We start from the raw sequence: 18,129 nt of genomic DNA, 5'->3' as shown, positions 1-18,129 counted from the left end.
TAAAAATGTAAGTTTGAATAAATTAAAGTGTTACTTAATAATAATTTAAGTTATGTAAATTATTTTGTCATATATAAATATATATATTTTTCAGAAATTAATCTTTTAAGATTCATATTATTCCTCCGTACTGTTAATTAATATTCCTCCATACAGATTAATTATATTTAAATTCTATTAAATGAACCTCTTAGTATAGAATACTGAGATAAGACAAATCTTACAATAATTTTTCATTAAAGTACATGATAGAGATAATCTTCATCATGATTGAGATAATTCCATTAATGCATAATAAAAATAATAAAACAATGATAATTGCATATTAATTTACATGAATGCTGGTATCTGTTGCAGTTTTTATAAGACGATCTCCCACAAACATTATGTGATGGTTTATCAAACTGAAATTCTGTTTGTATTTATATACGTAATATTTTTCTAATATATTTAATTTTATGGCATCATTATTAATTTCTATTATTTCTAAATTTGAATTAATATCAGAAATAGAATGCATATTATTTATTTCTGCTATATTAGATAAACCTAATTTATTATTTTTGTAATTTCAATAATGTTCAAGAAATCTAGTTTTAAAGGATATGCTTGTTTTTCCTACATAAATACCATCACAATCATTACATTTAGTTAATAAATTCTTGACAAGTTGTTCATTTTATTATTATTATTATTAATATATTTGTTTTTTAGATATCTTAATGTAATTATTAAGTTGTATGCTGGTATAAATATTTCTTTATAGAAAGTTTTAGTAATGTTTTCAATAACACTATTATTAGTGTAAAAATACTTTACGTATATTTTTTCTCTCTTTTGTGTCTTATTAAGTATTGGTTTTATGGTAGGTTATTATGTTATTATGTTTTGGTAGTTGTTTTTTGATAAATATTATTAATTAGAAGTATCATATCCATTTTCAACCACTATATGTTTGATGATGCTAATTTCATTATTTTCTTTGTTATTATAACTGTATTTGATTGCTTTATTAATCATATTTGTATCAGTGTTAATTTTATGAGACCAATATTTTGTTTTATTTAGGTGGTTTAGGTGGTTTAGGTGGTAGACCAATATTTTAGGTGGTTTATTTAACAGAATTTAAATATGTATATGACTTCTAGAATAAATAAATAAAATCTATACTCTCAACTCAAATCTTTTTAAACAACTTACAGGAATAAGTTTGAAATATCCAATCTATTTCAGTATAGCACTTATATAATAATACAACTGATTGCATCAAGCAATACCTGTAATAGAAAAGCTGAATAATATTTCCTTTCCAACAGAACAGTAATCAAATGTAAATTGACGGGTTTTATAGAAAGAAATGATGATGGTATTCAATGTTAAAAGGGAAGATAAAATTGAATGACAGTTGGCAGGCAATCATATGCATGAAATGATTTGGAATCAGTTCCTATTGTGCTCTAATTTTATATATATATACTTTTTTTAGATACCATGATATTAAATAAAAATAAAACTGGTAAAGAAAAATCTTATATAGGGGTAACTGTATTGTACGTAAAATTCATTACTGTTAAGCATAGTATTATTCTAATCCTGAGTTGCAGCAGTGTTTACGTTGTGTTTTTCACAAACAGAAAGGGGTGCAAAAATTTATTATTACATATTATCTGTTCCAATTTATATTATGGTTGTCATAGATATAAGGCACTAATCAGAGCTTCTGAGTATAATAATATTCACTATATGGCTGTAATATCACCTGAGTTTTTATGGGATCTTGCATTAATGGTTGGCATTGATCTTGAAAAGATTGTTATTATAATTTATTCATTCTGACTGCATTTAAAAAAATTTCATTAATAACAAAGTTTTTTTGTAGTGTTGGTAATAATGACTCTTCTAAAGAAACAAAATTGAACTAGGAACCTCATGCTTCCAGCTGTATATAAAATATACTTAAATTGACTTTCTTGCCATGTTTAGAAAAATATAAGGGTAGCAAACATGATGAACAAATATATCATATCATTTGTCATATATTATATGACATGATAAATGATATGGTCAACTAATTAACATACGGCACAGGGATTTATGATTTAATTTGGTGGATATTATCTGTGAGAGAGTTACATTTAAATTATCGATTAAACTCACTATCCTAAGTGTTAAATAACAACTAATAATAGACAGAAAGAAAAAAATAATTAACAAATTCTACAAGTATATCTTAGCAACTGATGTCTAGTTTATAAAAATGTGAATATATTTTTTGAACTGTGCTCATTATTTTACTACTGGATTTGATTACTTGCGATGTTTCTTGTGGACAGAAGGTGTTTGATCTCCTCCTTTTAATTTATTAGTTTGTATTGCAACATCTAATGAAGTGGGTCTCCCTTCTTCTTTTGAGTCATTAATAACTGACATCTGAATATTTTCCTTTATTTCGTCATTCTTTTCACATTGTAATTCACCTTCTTTTCCATCTTCCCTGAAAAAGTAAATGAGATTTTCAAAAATAAAGAACTTTATAAAAATAACTAGAAAATAAGAAAAAAAATATTAGGTGAAACTAATTACTAAGATATATTAAATTTTCTACTATTCGAGTTGATTAGATACATTGTTTTACATTTAAAAGAGGTGAATCAAACTGTTATTTTTCAATATCTTTCCTAATGGAAAGCACCTGAGTTACTAAAGCCACATCACATATTGCCACATTTCACAATTGCTCAGTGCAATAATATTCATTATACAACCAGTTTTGGTAGTAAATTATACAAAGCTGACAGTTGTAGGGCTGAATGTCAGTAGCAGTTAAGTGTGTTGATATGTAAAAATGATGAGCATTCAGTTCAATGAAGAAGGTAATAGGAAAAGCTGCAGTCCTGAATATCCTTACTAAGCCTATCATCGGATAAAACTTATTTTTGAAAATGGCTGTGCCATTTGTAGGAGTGACTGGTGATTCATGCCAAGTTCACTACAATTATTATGATTATAGCACCAAACAAATATCAACAAAAACACACTGGTTAAATTTCTTTTTTACAAACAATCTAAAAGAGAATCTATTGCAATTACCCAAAAAATTCACTACTCTTAAGATTTTTACGGATGTTTATATAAAAGAGGTTAATTATAGCAATAAATAGTTTAAAGAAAATATCTGTTTAGATGATTATGTTGGTCTGTTAAGTTTATAAAATGTTTTCTGTAGCTTGTCTAAAACAGTAGACTGAATTTTTTAACATTCTTATGTGCCACCAGGTAAATAAATAAACAAATCTTTATTCTGATCGGTACATAAAATACATTATGTAGATATCATTAATGTAAGATAAATTTAAAATTATAATAAAAGACTATATTAATTATTTAAAAAACAAACAAAAGAGATAATGTTAAGTACATTAAATATAAAAAAATTACTTCAAAATAATTCACTATTCAGATGCCGCTATTGAAAATTATTTTGAGTACGCATTTATGTTCAGCTGAATGATTTTTCCTTTTAGTAAGTATTTAAAAATTTATCAGCAGAATACTATTGTTTATGATGGGAAGAGTTTTCAAATAGTTAGGAAATTTGTTAAAAATGACAGCAGTAGCATAAGGTCCTTTTTCATAATCCAAATTATTGCATAATGTTATATAAATGTTGATACATTTAGATATACACCTAGTATTATTGATTAATCACAAACAACTTTGGTAGTATGTAGAAAAAGGTCAAATTATTTTTCTGAAAAGAAAAAGGACTCTACTAATTTTAAATAATTAAAATAACAGTACCTTATAACACAATGTAGTTGGTATGTCTGAGAAATATCATGCTCCTTCTGTAGCAGTAATTTTAATACACAACCAAAATATGCATTTAAGTGGAAAATAAGATAAAATAAGTATGTAAAATCTTCCTCATTTATTAAGAGTTTTCTCTTATTTTATATTAGCAACTATATGTTATGGACTTTTTTTTAGAAATAAATTTTTGAAGACAAATTTCTATATTTTCTTCATGGAACTACAATATTTAGAGCATGATTTATGATTGAAAAACTGTGTGTACTATCATAAAAAAAAAAATTAGTTATGGGAATTATACATTACCGCTGTTATTGTTTTCTATTAAGATTTCATTAGTAGCTAACGGATTAATTTTATACAGCTTATTAAGAAGCATACTTCTTTCATTATGACATTAATAGAGTTATTACATAAAAAAAAATAATAATTTAAATATTTTTTAAAACTATATTATTGTTAATCAATGGCAAAAAAATTGTTAAATAAATTAATAATAAAATTGTTATTTTATCAAATGGGAAATTGTGATCAAATGTTGATAATTATTTTTTAACTCACTTATGTGAATCAAGAGAATCTTGATAATCGTCATCATTATCATGATCTTCTTCATTTAATCGAGAATGTTTGTGACTGTTATGACCACGATGAAATCTTCTTAATGATATTACTTCAGAAAGTAATGTAGAACTGGATGCAGCTCTGCTTTTTAAAGGAGCAAGACTTCCTCTTGATCCACCTGCATATATCAGATTAAATATGTAAATAAAATAAAATCATTTTACAGCCTAATTATATTTTAAACCTGTTTCTAGTTAACTTAGCAAAAAAAAAATATTTTAATGAAGATAGAAAAACAACATTCAACAAAAAAAAAGAAAAAACTGATTGCCTTTGGGGATACTTCAATCACCAGCACATCTCTTTTCATTTCTCTATTCCTGACCATCGTCATCTTTTTAATGATTTAATTTTTTTTAATCTGTTGTTTTTATCCTGTTGTGTACTCATTTTATTTCTCTAAATTTAAACTACTCCAGATGCACTGTACTTTTATCAGGAATATGCAATAATACTTTAGCAGAAGCCATTATATAACATCATCGGAACTTCAGTTTTGTGAACAAATCTTGATGGATTATTTGAAATAATCTAAAAAAAATAAAAAAACCTGAACTGATAACAAATTTGTTCTAAATGAAGTATTATAAAGTGGAAATTACCTGAAGCTAAAACCTAATAAGTTACTGTTAGATAGCAAGGAGATTAAGAGGTATCTCAACCTCAAAATTAACTGAAAAAATAGGCCTTCACCACACTGGAGAACTAGAATATTCAGAAATAGTGTTAAAATAAGCCCAGCCAGAAGTGAGATCATTAGGAAGGAAGCTTGTAAAACACAGTGTGCTTCAAATCTCAGCTCTGACATTAAGCTTTTTTCAGGAGAATATGCAGCTCTAATATGAAATACTTCTTTTTCTGCTAAGATGGTTTAATGTGCTGTTGTAATTGATATCAATCGGATTGTGACAATATTTGAAACTTATGCTTGTATAAGTTATTTAACTCAGCGTCAAATAATGGGCAGGCAGGAGTAGGTTTCGTGATGAACAAGAAAATAGGGAGGAGAGTGGAGTATTTCAAGACGCATAGCGATAGAGTCATTGTAATAAGGATAAATTCAAAACCTAAACCGACAACGATTGTTAACGTCTATATGCCTACAAGCGCCCATGATGATGATGAGATAGAATGTGTATACGAAGAGATTGATGAAGCAATTAAACACGTAAAAGGAGATGAAAATTTAATAATAGTTGGAGATTGGAATGCAAGCATTGGAAAAGGCAAGGAAGGAAATATAGTGGGTGAATACGGGCTGGGCAAAAGGAATGAAAGAGGGGACCGACTTATAGAGTTTTGCACGAAGTATAATTTAGTAATTGCCAACACCCAATTTAAAAATCATAATAGAAGAATATACACTTGGAAAAAGCCAGGCGATACTGCAAGGTATCAGATAGATTATGTCATGGTTAAGCAAAGATTTAGAAATCAACTCGTGGACTGCAAAACTTACCCTGGAGCAGACATTGATAGCGACCATAATTTGGTGATAATGAAATGTAGATTGGGGTTTAAAAACCTGAAGAAAAGGTGTCAGATGAATCGGTGGAATTTAGAGAAGCTTGAGGAAGAGGAGGTAAAGAAGATTTTTGAGGAGGACATCGCAAGAGGTCTGAGTAAAAAAGATAAGGTAGAAAATGTAGAAGAAGAATGGGAGAATGTTAAAAAGGAAATTCTTAAATCAGCAGAAGCAAACTTAGGCGGAATAAAGAGAACTGGTAGAAAACCTTGGGTTTCAGACGATATATTGCAGCTGATGGATGAACGTAGAAAATATAAGAATGCTAGTGATGAAGAAAGTAAAAGGAACTATCGGCAATTAAGAAATGCTATAAACAGGAAGTGCAAACTGGCGAAAGAAGAGTGGATTAAAGAAAAGTGTTCAGAAGTGGAAAGAGAAATGAACATTGGTAAAATAGACGGAGCATACAGGAAAGTTAAGGAAAATTTTGGGGTACATAAATTAAAATCTAATAATGTGTTAAACAAAGATGGTACACCTATATATAATACGAAAGGTAAAGTCGATAGATGGGTGGAATATATTGAAGAGTTATACGGAGGAAATGAATTAGAAAATGGTTTTATAGAGGAAGAAGAGGAAGTTGAGGAGGATGAAATGGGAGAAACAATACTGAGATCTGAATTTAAGAGAGCATTAAAAGATTTAAATGGCAGAAAGGCTCCTGGAATAGACGGAATACCTGTAGAATTACTGCGCAGTGCAGGGGAGGAGGCGATTGATAGATTATACAAACTGGTGTGTAATATTTATGAAAAAGGGGAATTTCCGTCAGACTTCAAAAAAAGTGTTATAGTAATGATACCAAAGAAATCAGGGGCAGATAAATGTGAAGAATACAGAACAATTAGTTTAACTAGTCATGCATCAAAAATCTTAACTAGAATTCTATACAGAAGAATTGAGAGGAGAGTGGAGGAAGTGTTAGGAGAAGACCAATTTGGTTTCAGGAAAAGTATAGGGACAAGGGAAGCAATTTTAGGCCTCAGATTAATAGTAGAAGGAAGATTAAAGAAAAACAAACCAACATACTTGGCGTTTATAGACCTAGAAAAGGCATTCGATAACGTAGACTGGAATAAAATGTTCAGCATTTTAAAAAAATTAGGGTTCAAATACAGAGATAGAAGAACAATTGCTAACATGTACAGGAACCAAACAGCAACAGTAGCAATTGAAGAACATAAGAAAGAAGCCATAATAAGAAAGGGAGTCCGACAAGGATGTTCCCTATCTCCGTTACTTTTTAATCTTTACATGGAACTAGCAGTTAATGATGTTAAAGAACAATTTAGATTCGGAGTAACAGTACAAGGTGAAAAGATAAAGATGCTACGATTTGCTGATGATATAGTAATTCTAGCCGAGAATAAAAAGGATTTAGAAGAAACAATGAACGGCATAGATGAAGTCCTACGCAAGAACTATCGCATGAAAATAAACAAGAACAAAACAAAAGTAATGAAATGTAGTAGAAATAACAAAGATGGACCACTGAATGTGAAAATAGGAGGAGAAAAGATTATGGAGGTAGAAGAATTTTGTTATTTGGGAAGTAGAATTACTAAAGATGGACGAAGCAGGAGCGATATAAAATGCCGAATAGCACAAGCTAAACGAGCCTTCAGTAAGAAATATAAGTTGTTTACATCAAAAATTAATTTAAATGTCAGGAAAAGATTTTTGAAAGTGTATGTTTGGAGTGTCGCTTTATATGGAAGTGAAACTTGGACGATCGGAGTATCTGAGAAGAAAAGGTTAGAAGCTTTTGAAATGTGGTGCTATAGGAGAATGTTAAAAATCAGATGGGTGGATAAAGTGACAAATGAGGAGGTATTGCGGCAAATAGATGAAGAAAGAAGCATTTGGAAAAATATACTTAAAAGAAGAGACAGACTTATAGGCCACATACTAAGGCATCCTGGAATAGTCGCTTTAATATTGGAAGGACAGGTAGAAGGAAAAAATTGTGTAGGCAGGCCACGTTTGGAATATGTAAAACAAATTGTTAGGGATGTAGGATGTAGAGGGTATACTGAAATGAAACGACTAGCACTAGATAGGGAATCTTGGAGAGCTGCATCAAACCAGTCAAATGACTGAAGACAAAAAAAAAAAAAAAAAATGCTTGTATGTTTGACATCCACACCAGCAGGTTTAAGGCTATGTATGATCAACAAGCAATGGTCGCACTCATCACTGATTCAGTGACTTACTGTGTAGCATTCCTCATTAAAGGTTATGACCAGGAACTCTAGTGAGGCAGTCTCTTATACTGAGAGCTGATTTTAGAAAGTGGAGATATTTTTTGTGCATGTATAGTTTCACCTTGAACTCTTTTCATTCTGTGTTTGAATCTTTGTGAAGCATATTAAGCTGTAGATTTATTTTTTAAGCGAATGACAAGACTTAAAAGCTGCAAGACATGACTAAAGGATCTAGATCTCTTATTAATTTTGAATTGGATTGGTAAACATATGGGTAATTACTGTAATTGTTTTAAGTCTCTGCTCATAATGATTTAAGTGTCATATTATTCAAATTTAAGATAACGTAAAACATATAAAATTAAAATAAATTAATATGAACCAAAACTAGTTAAATATAAAGCATTTAAAAAATAGTAATTTATAAATTATCATCTTTAGAGTTTCTGTTTTTTTATTTTGATTTGATTGAAATTATTACTTAAATCTTTGTTATACTACATATGATAGGGACAAATTCATATTAAAAAAAAAGAAAAGCTGAATAATAAAATATAAATGAGTAATAATTAATGAAATTATAAAACTGAAAAACTTCAATTTATCAAGTTTAAGCACTTACTAGAAAAGTCTGTGATTGTCTCCAGATCCTCTGTTGCAGCAGCAAGTTGGTATTTACGATATCTGTGAATATATTGAGCTCCCATACACGCAGAAACTAGAAATACTACAGACAAAATTATAAGAACTGCAACATGGACAAGTGCAAATCGTGATAAAGCACTGGGAGCTGTACTGACAACAGGCATTACTCTACCATGTATGACACTAACATTTGGATCTGAAACAAACAGAAAAGTTCATTAAGTAAGTTATACAGACGTATAGAATCATGTACAATAGTATAGTGCCCAATACTGAAAATGATGTACAAAAGTACATGGTTAACATGATTAATGCATGGTGTATGAATGATTAATATATAACATTGACATTGTAAAAAGGAAAAGTAATAAAGAAAATGATTGTACTTTGGTAAAGTCCACACAAAAAATCTGATGTGGACACTACATGACTTCCTGTATGCCTATTAAATTACATATTCACATTTTTAAAAGTACATAAAATTTTATTTCACTAATGACTTCTGATATTTTTTCATATATATATATATATATATATATGAAAAAAATAAATAAAAATATATATATATTTTTATTGTTATTATTGAATTACACTGATAAACATAATTTTTGTTTCTTAACATGGATTTTAATGTTTTAAACACAGATTTTAATCTGTTTTTTGATGCTGAAAACGAATATTAACTTTGAATCTTTCTATCACCCACCATTTTTGAAAAATTTTTAAGTTTTAATTAAACGTTTTTTTCCATTTTTCAACATATAGTTAGCATTTTAAGCTACTATATTGTATTTTCTTAGCTCATTTTTTATTGTTTAACTTTGTTAGCATAATTTGTAAGCTATAAATAAACTATACTAGACAAAGAAGTAAATCATATCATAGTCACATATTATGACATCATATCTAATACTGAAGAGTGAGCCTTCATGGACAAGATTAATCAATGTCTGTGCAGGTCAAAACATGTAGCTGAAAACACAGCTGTGTTGTTTGCATTAAGCACTGGATTTAGGAATGAATTAATTTTCTTCAGTCTTACTGCTGTCTTAAGCTTGTTAACAGTGCAGTGTCATGATGCCTCAAAATTTTGTAAATGATGTGGATGCCTCTTGTTATGTATGTGGTGAGTTTACCATAAAATCAAATAGAAAAAACATTACAACTTTAATTAAAAAAGCATATCATTTGTACTTTCAGTGAAAAATTGGTGATCAAAATAAGACGGTTCCTCATATAGTATGCACTAATTGTTCTCTATATTTAAGAGGATGGCTGAGTGGTACATGGAAGGCTTTGCTATTGGTGTACTATGGTTTGATGTAAACCAAAGGATCGTGTAACCAACTGTTACTTTTGTTTAACAAGTATGTCTAGAATTTCTAAAAAATCTAAACATACTGTAAAATAGCCTTCATTACAATTTGCAATTAGGCCTGTACCTTATAGTGAAATTATTCCAGTTCCTAAGCCACCTGTGAATGTATGTTTCAAAAGCAGTGATGAAGAATCAGGCAAAATACTGAAGAAGACAACAATGATTTTGATTTTGAATTATCTTCCAGTAAGCTACATCTTATATCACAAGGTGAATTAAATGACTTGACTAGGGATTTAAATTTATCAAAAAATCAAGCTGAACTGTTAGGATCAAGACTGCAAGGTTGGATGGAATTTACTTTAAAAAAATACAAAAATTTCAGGCTTTCAAAACCAACAAAAAAAGCTTTCTCAGTACTTTTATTGCACAAATATTGATGAGCTTATGTTGCACTTAGGACAAGTTCATAAACCTGAGGACTGGCGCCTTTTCATGTATTCATCCAAGTATAGTTTAAAAGTGATTCTACTACACAATGGTAACAAATATCCTTTGATACAAATCACTTATGGTATTAATTTGAAAGAGACATACGATGCGATGAAAGGCGTTCTTAAAAAAATAAATTATAAAAAACATAGCTGGAACACATGCGGTAATTTTAAAGTTATAGCTATTTTGTTAGACATACTAGTTAGGCTATACTAAGTACATGTGTTTTCTTTGCGAATGGGACAGCCGATCTAGGGATAAACATTATGTTACCAAAGAGTGGAACAAACAAGACAACTTAGCTCCAAATTGGAAAATATTATTCATAAGCCCTTAGTTGAACCCAAAAAAATATTTTTACTCCCTCTCAATATCAAGCTAGGACTAATGAAAAATTTTCTAAAAGCAACGAAGGATAGTCCTGATTTTTGTACGTCCGGCAGAAATTTCCGAATGTAAGTGAAGGAAAAATTAAAGAAGGAATATTATGTTTATTACAATTATTATTATTAATCTGCCTGGTTACAATTTAAAAATTTTAAACCAATAAACTGTAATTGGATGGATGAGGTGACCTTTCGGGGGGGAATGTAGATTTTTGTTTAAAACAGGACGCTGAGCGCTATAACACGGTTTTGGAGGTGGGACATTATCTCCCCCATTGGTTTTTTAAGGAGGGTAGTTTTTATTTGTGGATTTTTCCTCCTGTAGGGTCAAAGACATTCAGCCCTGCTTTAGGTGTTGTTGTTATGGAACAGAGCAAAATTTTGCCAGTTCCTGTCGTGTGCTCATTGGGTGAAGAGGGGCACAAGAGGATTGTCCTAAGAAGGCTGGAGAACCGACTTGTTAATTGTAAAAAGCTGTGCAAAGAATACAAACTCTATGGATAGCAGAGAATGTGCATCATATTTGAGGGCTATTGAAATTTATTTCCTTTGAATGACTAGTTTTTGGCAGTTAAATGCACAGGGTGCTTATATTGCACAAATTGAATTAGATGAGGCTGCTGACCAGAGGAATTAGATGTTGTTCTTCTGCAGCATCCTTATGTTTTGGATGGAGATCTGCCAGGATTTAATGGCTGGGAGAAGTTTCTCTGTGATCCTGCTAGTATTTCCATTATTCTATGCAGGAGGCATTTAGATTGTGTCTTTTGTTCGACAGCTCTCCAACAATCATCACATTGTTGTGAAACTGGTAATGGGACACTTACAACTTCATATTTTCAATAAAGGGATCCTGTTGAGCATCATTAGCAAAAATGGGACAATATTGTCCAGTTTGTTGGCATCTCCCCTATTTTGATAGGTGTATATATCAATGCGGCTAAGTATTTGTGATTTGGCATAGCACCTTAATGGATGAGAGAGGGGAGTTAGTAGAGAGTTTTGTGGCTGAACACAATCTGGAAGTCTATGCTGTAAGTCATTCCACGCTTCCAGCAGGGATGGTGGATGGTAGAAGGTTGTTTACTGGGACTAATATAGATATAACAGTGGGGAAGAATATTCCAGAAATCATAGGTGGATGGATGGTAGTCAAAGATTGCTCTAGAGATCATCGACTGATTGTGTTTCAGCTCAGAGATGCTTCTGGAGTGGCCTGTAGGTACAATATTCCCATTCAGCAGGGGCACTGCCAGCACAGGCAGGCCGAATGGCAAAAATTTGTTGGTATACTTTCTACTAGACTCGTGTTTTGGGGTGGAGTCAAGATGTTCTTGATTTGGAGGTAATGGCAGAGAGATTGTCTCTCACTTTTGCTGATGCTGCAGAACAGTCAATTCCATGAATTTCTGGTCGGGAGAGAGTTGTTTTGTGGTGGAGGAGAGAATTTTCCAATTTGAAGCAATCCGTAAGTCGCCTCAGACGCGCCTCTCAACCAGAGGGTGATCCTGAGTAACAAGTGGTACTTGCTTCTAAGGATAGGGATAAGAGGAATGAATATTTGGCAAAATATTGGAATGAAGGTCAGATTAGCAAAAGAGACGCCTGGCGTTCATTCATTCAGGAACTTGACTTAGTTGCTTATAGGCTATTAGACACAAATGTAAAAAAAGTCGTTCTTCTGTGTGCTCTCTTGTCCTGGCGAGATGTATTGACTGATAGGGCTGACATTTTTAGTGTTTTATTACATGATTTCTTGCCGGATGACATTGTACTAGGGGAAAGTCACTATCATCTCTGTATTGGGCATGAGGTTGCCTCTTTTGATTCAAGTACAGTGTCATGGGAGATTATCTGCTCGAAATATGAGTTAAGGCATGCAGAGGTGGTTCAATAACTTGAGGGCATTGGTTCACATTTGGATCTGCAGACCAATTGCAAGGTTAGAGAGGAATGGCGTATCGTCAAAAAATTCTTGAGATTTTTTGTGCTCGAAAGAATCACAGGAGGATACAGTTTAGATTAGTAGCCAGGGTGGCTACAGACCTGTTTGAATATAGAATAGGCGAATCTTGACAATTACGTTTGATTGCAGTTCATGGTAGGCAAAATTTTAGAAAGTTAGGTCAATATTGCAATGTTAAAATAATTTTTTATGGTATAAGATTATGTTTTCATTTACAATCTCTTTGTTTTGTTATTCATTATCACAGCTTTAATAATAATAAATAATAAATAATCTTTAATGGTTGAATGTTATTTTTCATTAAATGATGTAGGTGGGTAAATACACTAATGGGAATGTTTCTTGAGGCATTTGCATCAGTGGGCTCCTGATAGAAGCCACTCTGATAACTGAAATAATATGTATTCAGGTGTTGAGATCTTGAAGATGACCTCTAGTAAATCCCATCAGGGCTAGGAGCAGAAGGGGTGGTGTGGCATCCGGAATCATCACAAGGTGGGTGTCTTCCCCTACAGGGTTAGGATGGGGGACCTGTTAAGGAAACAAGAAAGACTGTGACAGGATTATTTGTTGAGACTGTCAATGATCTTTAGTTGTCACGCTACTCAAAGCAAAGAAGATGGGACTCATCGACACTGGAGTTGTCCCACAGTTTAAATACTTCTAAGGGTGTTGTGTGCAGGGAACAAATAAACTGCACAGAAGAAGAAATCATTGAAGAGCTTAATTCACAAAAAGTCATTGCATATCACAGATTGTACACACAACACAATGGAGAAGTTATACCCTCCGTGTTGCATATCCTGACATTCACCTGACCCAAGTGTCTGGATAAGATAAAAGTTGGTTTTCATTGATTAGATGTTTGTCCATTTATCCCAGTTCTGCTATGGTGTTTTGGGTGCCAGAAATTTTGATACACAGCAGCGCAATGTACAAGGAAACAAATCTGTGTGTGTGGGGTGAGCCATTGTACTCTAATAACCCATGCAGGGACCCACCTGTGTACATTAATTGCCACAGATACCACTCAGCAAGATTACATAACTGTCCAGTTTACAAACAAGAAGTAGCTATTCAGAAAATGAAGACTGTACAGAAGGTCAGCTACTTTGATGCGAAGAAAATTGTGACTAGTAGATCGCTGAAGATTGTATCCTATGCTTAGGTAGCTGCAACCTACTTTAAAACAGGCGGTATGATATCTGAACTGGCACCAGAATTAGTCAAGATAGTCAAACAGATCATTAATGAGAGATTGAAACCTAACCAAGTTAAAGAAACGAGTCATAAACTGCTGCTGCTGCAGGTAGTAGATGAGAAGAAACAAAAATTTCTTCTCCACAAAGATCTGGGCCTTCAACAAGTTCTAATATGAAGCTGAGTGAAGGAAAGCTTAGAGAAAATCTGAATCAAAATAACCCAAATCAACATATAGGTTGAGAAAATCCCCATTCAGGGATCTGAGAAGTTGGAAGTAAAGACGTTAGAAGAAAAAAATTTTGAAAGCCCATCAATGGAGCTTTCCAAAGCATGGAGGCTTTTAAACAAGAGGGTGAGCTCTTCTTCCACCCCACATGCTCTAGCAGGAAGTGCATTGAGTCTTAACTCTAATGCACTGCTGACTGCACCATCGCAGCCAGTATCGTTCGATGCCAGCAGTAGGAGATTTTCTGAAATTTACTGCCCAGGATCAGAAGAATCCATCTCTGAGGTCTCGGACACCCTGATGTTTGACATTGAGGCCTTCAGGAATATGGAAAAATTAAAGAAGAGAGGATGGCCTAAGGGTAAACCTAAGGGATAAAATTTAGGAAGAAATTAGTATATATGTGTTTATAGAACTAACTGTGCTTGATTTTTATTGCTTTTGACAACATTTCTTTAGAAATGGTTAAATGTTTTTTAAGAGTTTTTAACTTATTTTGAAGTGTTTTTTTAGTGTGTCAGTTTTAAGTGTTTTTAAAAGGTAAGGGCTCTTTACACCCTTGTCATCTTGAGTATATTTTGAGTTTTAATATCTTTCTATAAGTCTACTTTTGGATAATATGTCATAACAAGACTATCTTTACACTATGTTGCCAGTGATTTTATCAGGATGGAAAAGTAATTTTTTTTCTTTTTTTTGTGTGGAGAGGGACTAATGACCATAATAGTTCATGCCCCTAAAACTTAAAAAAAAATAATAAGCAGCTTTGCAAATTATATCCAAGTAGCAAAATACAGTTATTTTTTTAAAATTAATTAATTATAACATCTCTCTTTTCTTTTTTCAGAGATCTTTGCTTCAGAACAGATATTTCTGTATATGAAAATATAGAAACCAATAGAATGGTGATAGATGTTATTGTAATTGAGTCACTAAAGTAAAATGAGAAGAACAGAATAATAATAAAAAATAAATTTTACAAAAAGTGTGCAATCTTACTTTTAAAAATGTTAAAATAAAAATAACAAATTTATTAACTATTACTGCCAAGATTTAAGATTTTATGCAACAATTTTGGGGGCATAAAATGTACATTGACAATTAACACCTAGTTATTAACAATCAGTGTTTGTCTTTAAAATCAAACCAAATTAGCAAAATATAATAAACCAATAAATTACAAAAAATATAATTACTAACCTAACTGCTGAGCATGTGCTAAGAATCCACCCCAACATTCTTGGCCTGCAGCAACCTTAACATCAGAATGAAATTCAAGCAAGAGCCAAGGCCCTGAAGACGAAATATGGTAGGGAAGTGATGGCATTCCACCCAGCTGAGCTAACAAATTTGATGACATTGAATCACCATCACGAACTTTTAACCACTGTGAGGCACATGGCAGTCGGAACTGTTCAAGAGATAATCTAACCATATGTGTTCTATCAGCCTGCAATGTAAATAGAAAATAAAATTAGAATTAGGATCAGTAATAAACAATAAAATGATAAAACAAAAAATTCATTAAATATTTTATTAAAAAAGAATATAAAATTCCTAATAGATGTAAGGCCTCTGAATCATACCTTTATGATGTAAAACTACATTTATTATAAAAGTACTTTTTTACTGTATGTAAAGTGTTGATCATTACATGATAAGGCCAAAATATGAAAGAAATCAATCATTTCTTAAACAAATATTTTTTCAGTAATAATATGATTATAATTGATTTAAAAGAAAACAAGAAAAAGATCTGTAAAATATTTTTTATTTAATTTTTAAATAAGGAATTAGTTGTAACATTAAAAAGATCTTATTTCATAATAAGAAAGTACATTAAAAAAAAACATCTTTTTTACAATTATGTATATTTTACAGATTTATAAAAGTTTATAACAAAAATTTTCTTACAAAATTATTCGATTCATGCAATTTAGGCAATTACTGAATTGTTGATGTCAAGAAGAAGGTTAAATATAATATTAAAACTGTATATTATTAAAATATAAGATTAAAAAAAAAACTTATATCTTTTCTAAATGTGTTAATTTTATTAACAGTTATTATTTTGTAAAATAAGAGCAACAGGCTAGTAAGTTAAACATAAAAAAATTAAAAAACAATCAGTATTGCATATTTATAATTAATAATATATACCCCAATAGTAATTGGGATGCATACAATAATAATAATAATAGTAATCAGGGTGAGTGGGATAGACAAATTTTTGTATGTTTACCAAGACAAATATTAAAAGCTTGTTTTATCTGAAAATTCTTTGATGATCATTTTTATGAAAAGAAAAAAAATATGTAAACACAGATTTCTATTATTCTTCCAACAGAAATGACTCTGATAACAGTCTAAATCATTAAAAATATATTTTTAAATCCTTCTTTTCTCTACAATGAGTGTGTGTATGAATGTGTGCATACACACACTGTATATGTGTATATAAACTGTAGTGTGTTTATACTCAAAGAGGTAACTGCCCAGTAAAATTTAGTGACTGATGTTTATGATTGAGTGTAACTGCACAACTGCAACTAAGTCTTGATATATCTCATTATAATATAAAACTTCTGAATGCAGTCCAGACAAGATCTATTCAAATCTTTAAATGTTTTAATTATTGAGTTCAAATAAGGAAACATATTTTTGCTAAAAACTGGAAAATGAGGAGTTCTTAAGATTCTTTGAAGTTTAATTAGTGGGAAAGGATGACATATATTTTTGAGACAGAGAAATATATAAATATGTAGCATAAAAAAGGGAGAGTAAAAAGCTTTACAAACTTCTAAGTTAAACTGAAGACATTATTTAGAGGTTAGCACCCTAATCACTACACAAAAGCCAGGTGGTTTAAGGACATATATCCAGTAACATTTTACAGTATATGTGGATGATATTATGTGTCTATGTGTTTGTGTGCAAGATTTTGAGTGTTAGGTTGTGTGAATGAGTGGTGGGGATGACTGGTTGGATAGTGTGTATGCGGCAACCAAGAGTTGGGGAGTCGGTGTTGATCTGTATGTGTGTGGTGTGATGAGATTTCGGCTGTTCATGTGTCATATTGTTCAGTTTTATACTTTCCATATTTAAAATAATCTTAAACCATTAAATTAATTACAGTCCACTATACAAAATTGTGTCATTTCATTTCACATCGACCAATCTGTAAATTCAAATATCTTTTACGGAGAGGAAATCAACTGCTAATTTAAAAAAAAAAGATAAACAACTCACTTTAAAATTAAATAAAGTTGTTCTTTTGAAGATCTTTCAGAATTGAAAGAACAATTTCCATGTAATTTGAAAGGATGTCATTTATAATTTTTAATATTTAATATGATTCTTATTTTATTTTGTAAAAGTAGGTCCCCTGTTGGACCCATAATAATTTTTTTCTAAGTAATTTAAGTAAGAAACTCTTTTAAACAAGTTAAATGGTTTATATAGTCATTTAAAGATATTATTTTTTTGTTGTATCACTGCTTATTGTTGAATTTTTATACACAATGACAAATAAAACAAATCATTTTTTTATTCAAAATATTTTTGTATAAAATATTCAAGGTAAGTGGAAAATGTAAGTTAAAAAAAATAATAAAACTTCTATTCTACAGTCTCAGCAAATGATTACAATTAATTTATATACATAGTTTCTCAGTATCTTTTTCTTATCTTTATAAAGATGCAAGTCTCACATATTTTT

General features: G+C 30.9%; 1 protein-coding gene across 1 annotated transcript in view; it reads right to left on the bottom strand.

Annotated features, from left to right (window-relative positions):
* gogo (thrombospondin-1 like protein golden goal) overlaps positions 1–18,129 on the bottom strand; it is a 97,248-nt gene that overhangs the window by 11,455 nt on the left and 67,664 nt on the right. The window contains exons 8-11 of the mRNA XM_075372018.1: positions 15,612–15,861; positions 8,795–9,013; positions 4,375–4,555; positions 2,312–2,494 (exon numbers count right to left, since the gene is read on the bottom strand). Coding sequence (XP_075228133.1) covers positions 2,312–2,494; positions 4,375–4,555; positions 8,795–9,013; positions 15,612–15,861 — 833 coding nt within the window. The remainder of the gene's footprint in view (positions 1–2,311; positions 2,495–4,374; positions 4,556–8,794; positions 9,014–15,611; positions 15,862–18,129) is intronic.

The sequence above is a fragment of the Lycorma delicatula genome, chromosome 7 (assembly GCF_047948215.1).
Source record: "Lycorma delicatula isolate Av1 chromosome 7, ASM4794821v1, whole genome shotgun sequence".
Lineage (NCBI taxonomy): Eukaryota > Metazoa > Arthropoda > Insecta > Hemiptera > Fulgoridae > Lycorma > Lycorma delicatula.
This window is presented reverse-complemented; position numbering and strand designations above follow the sequence as displayed.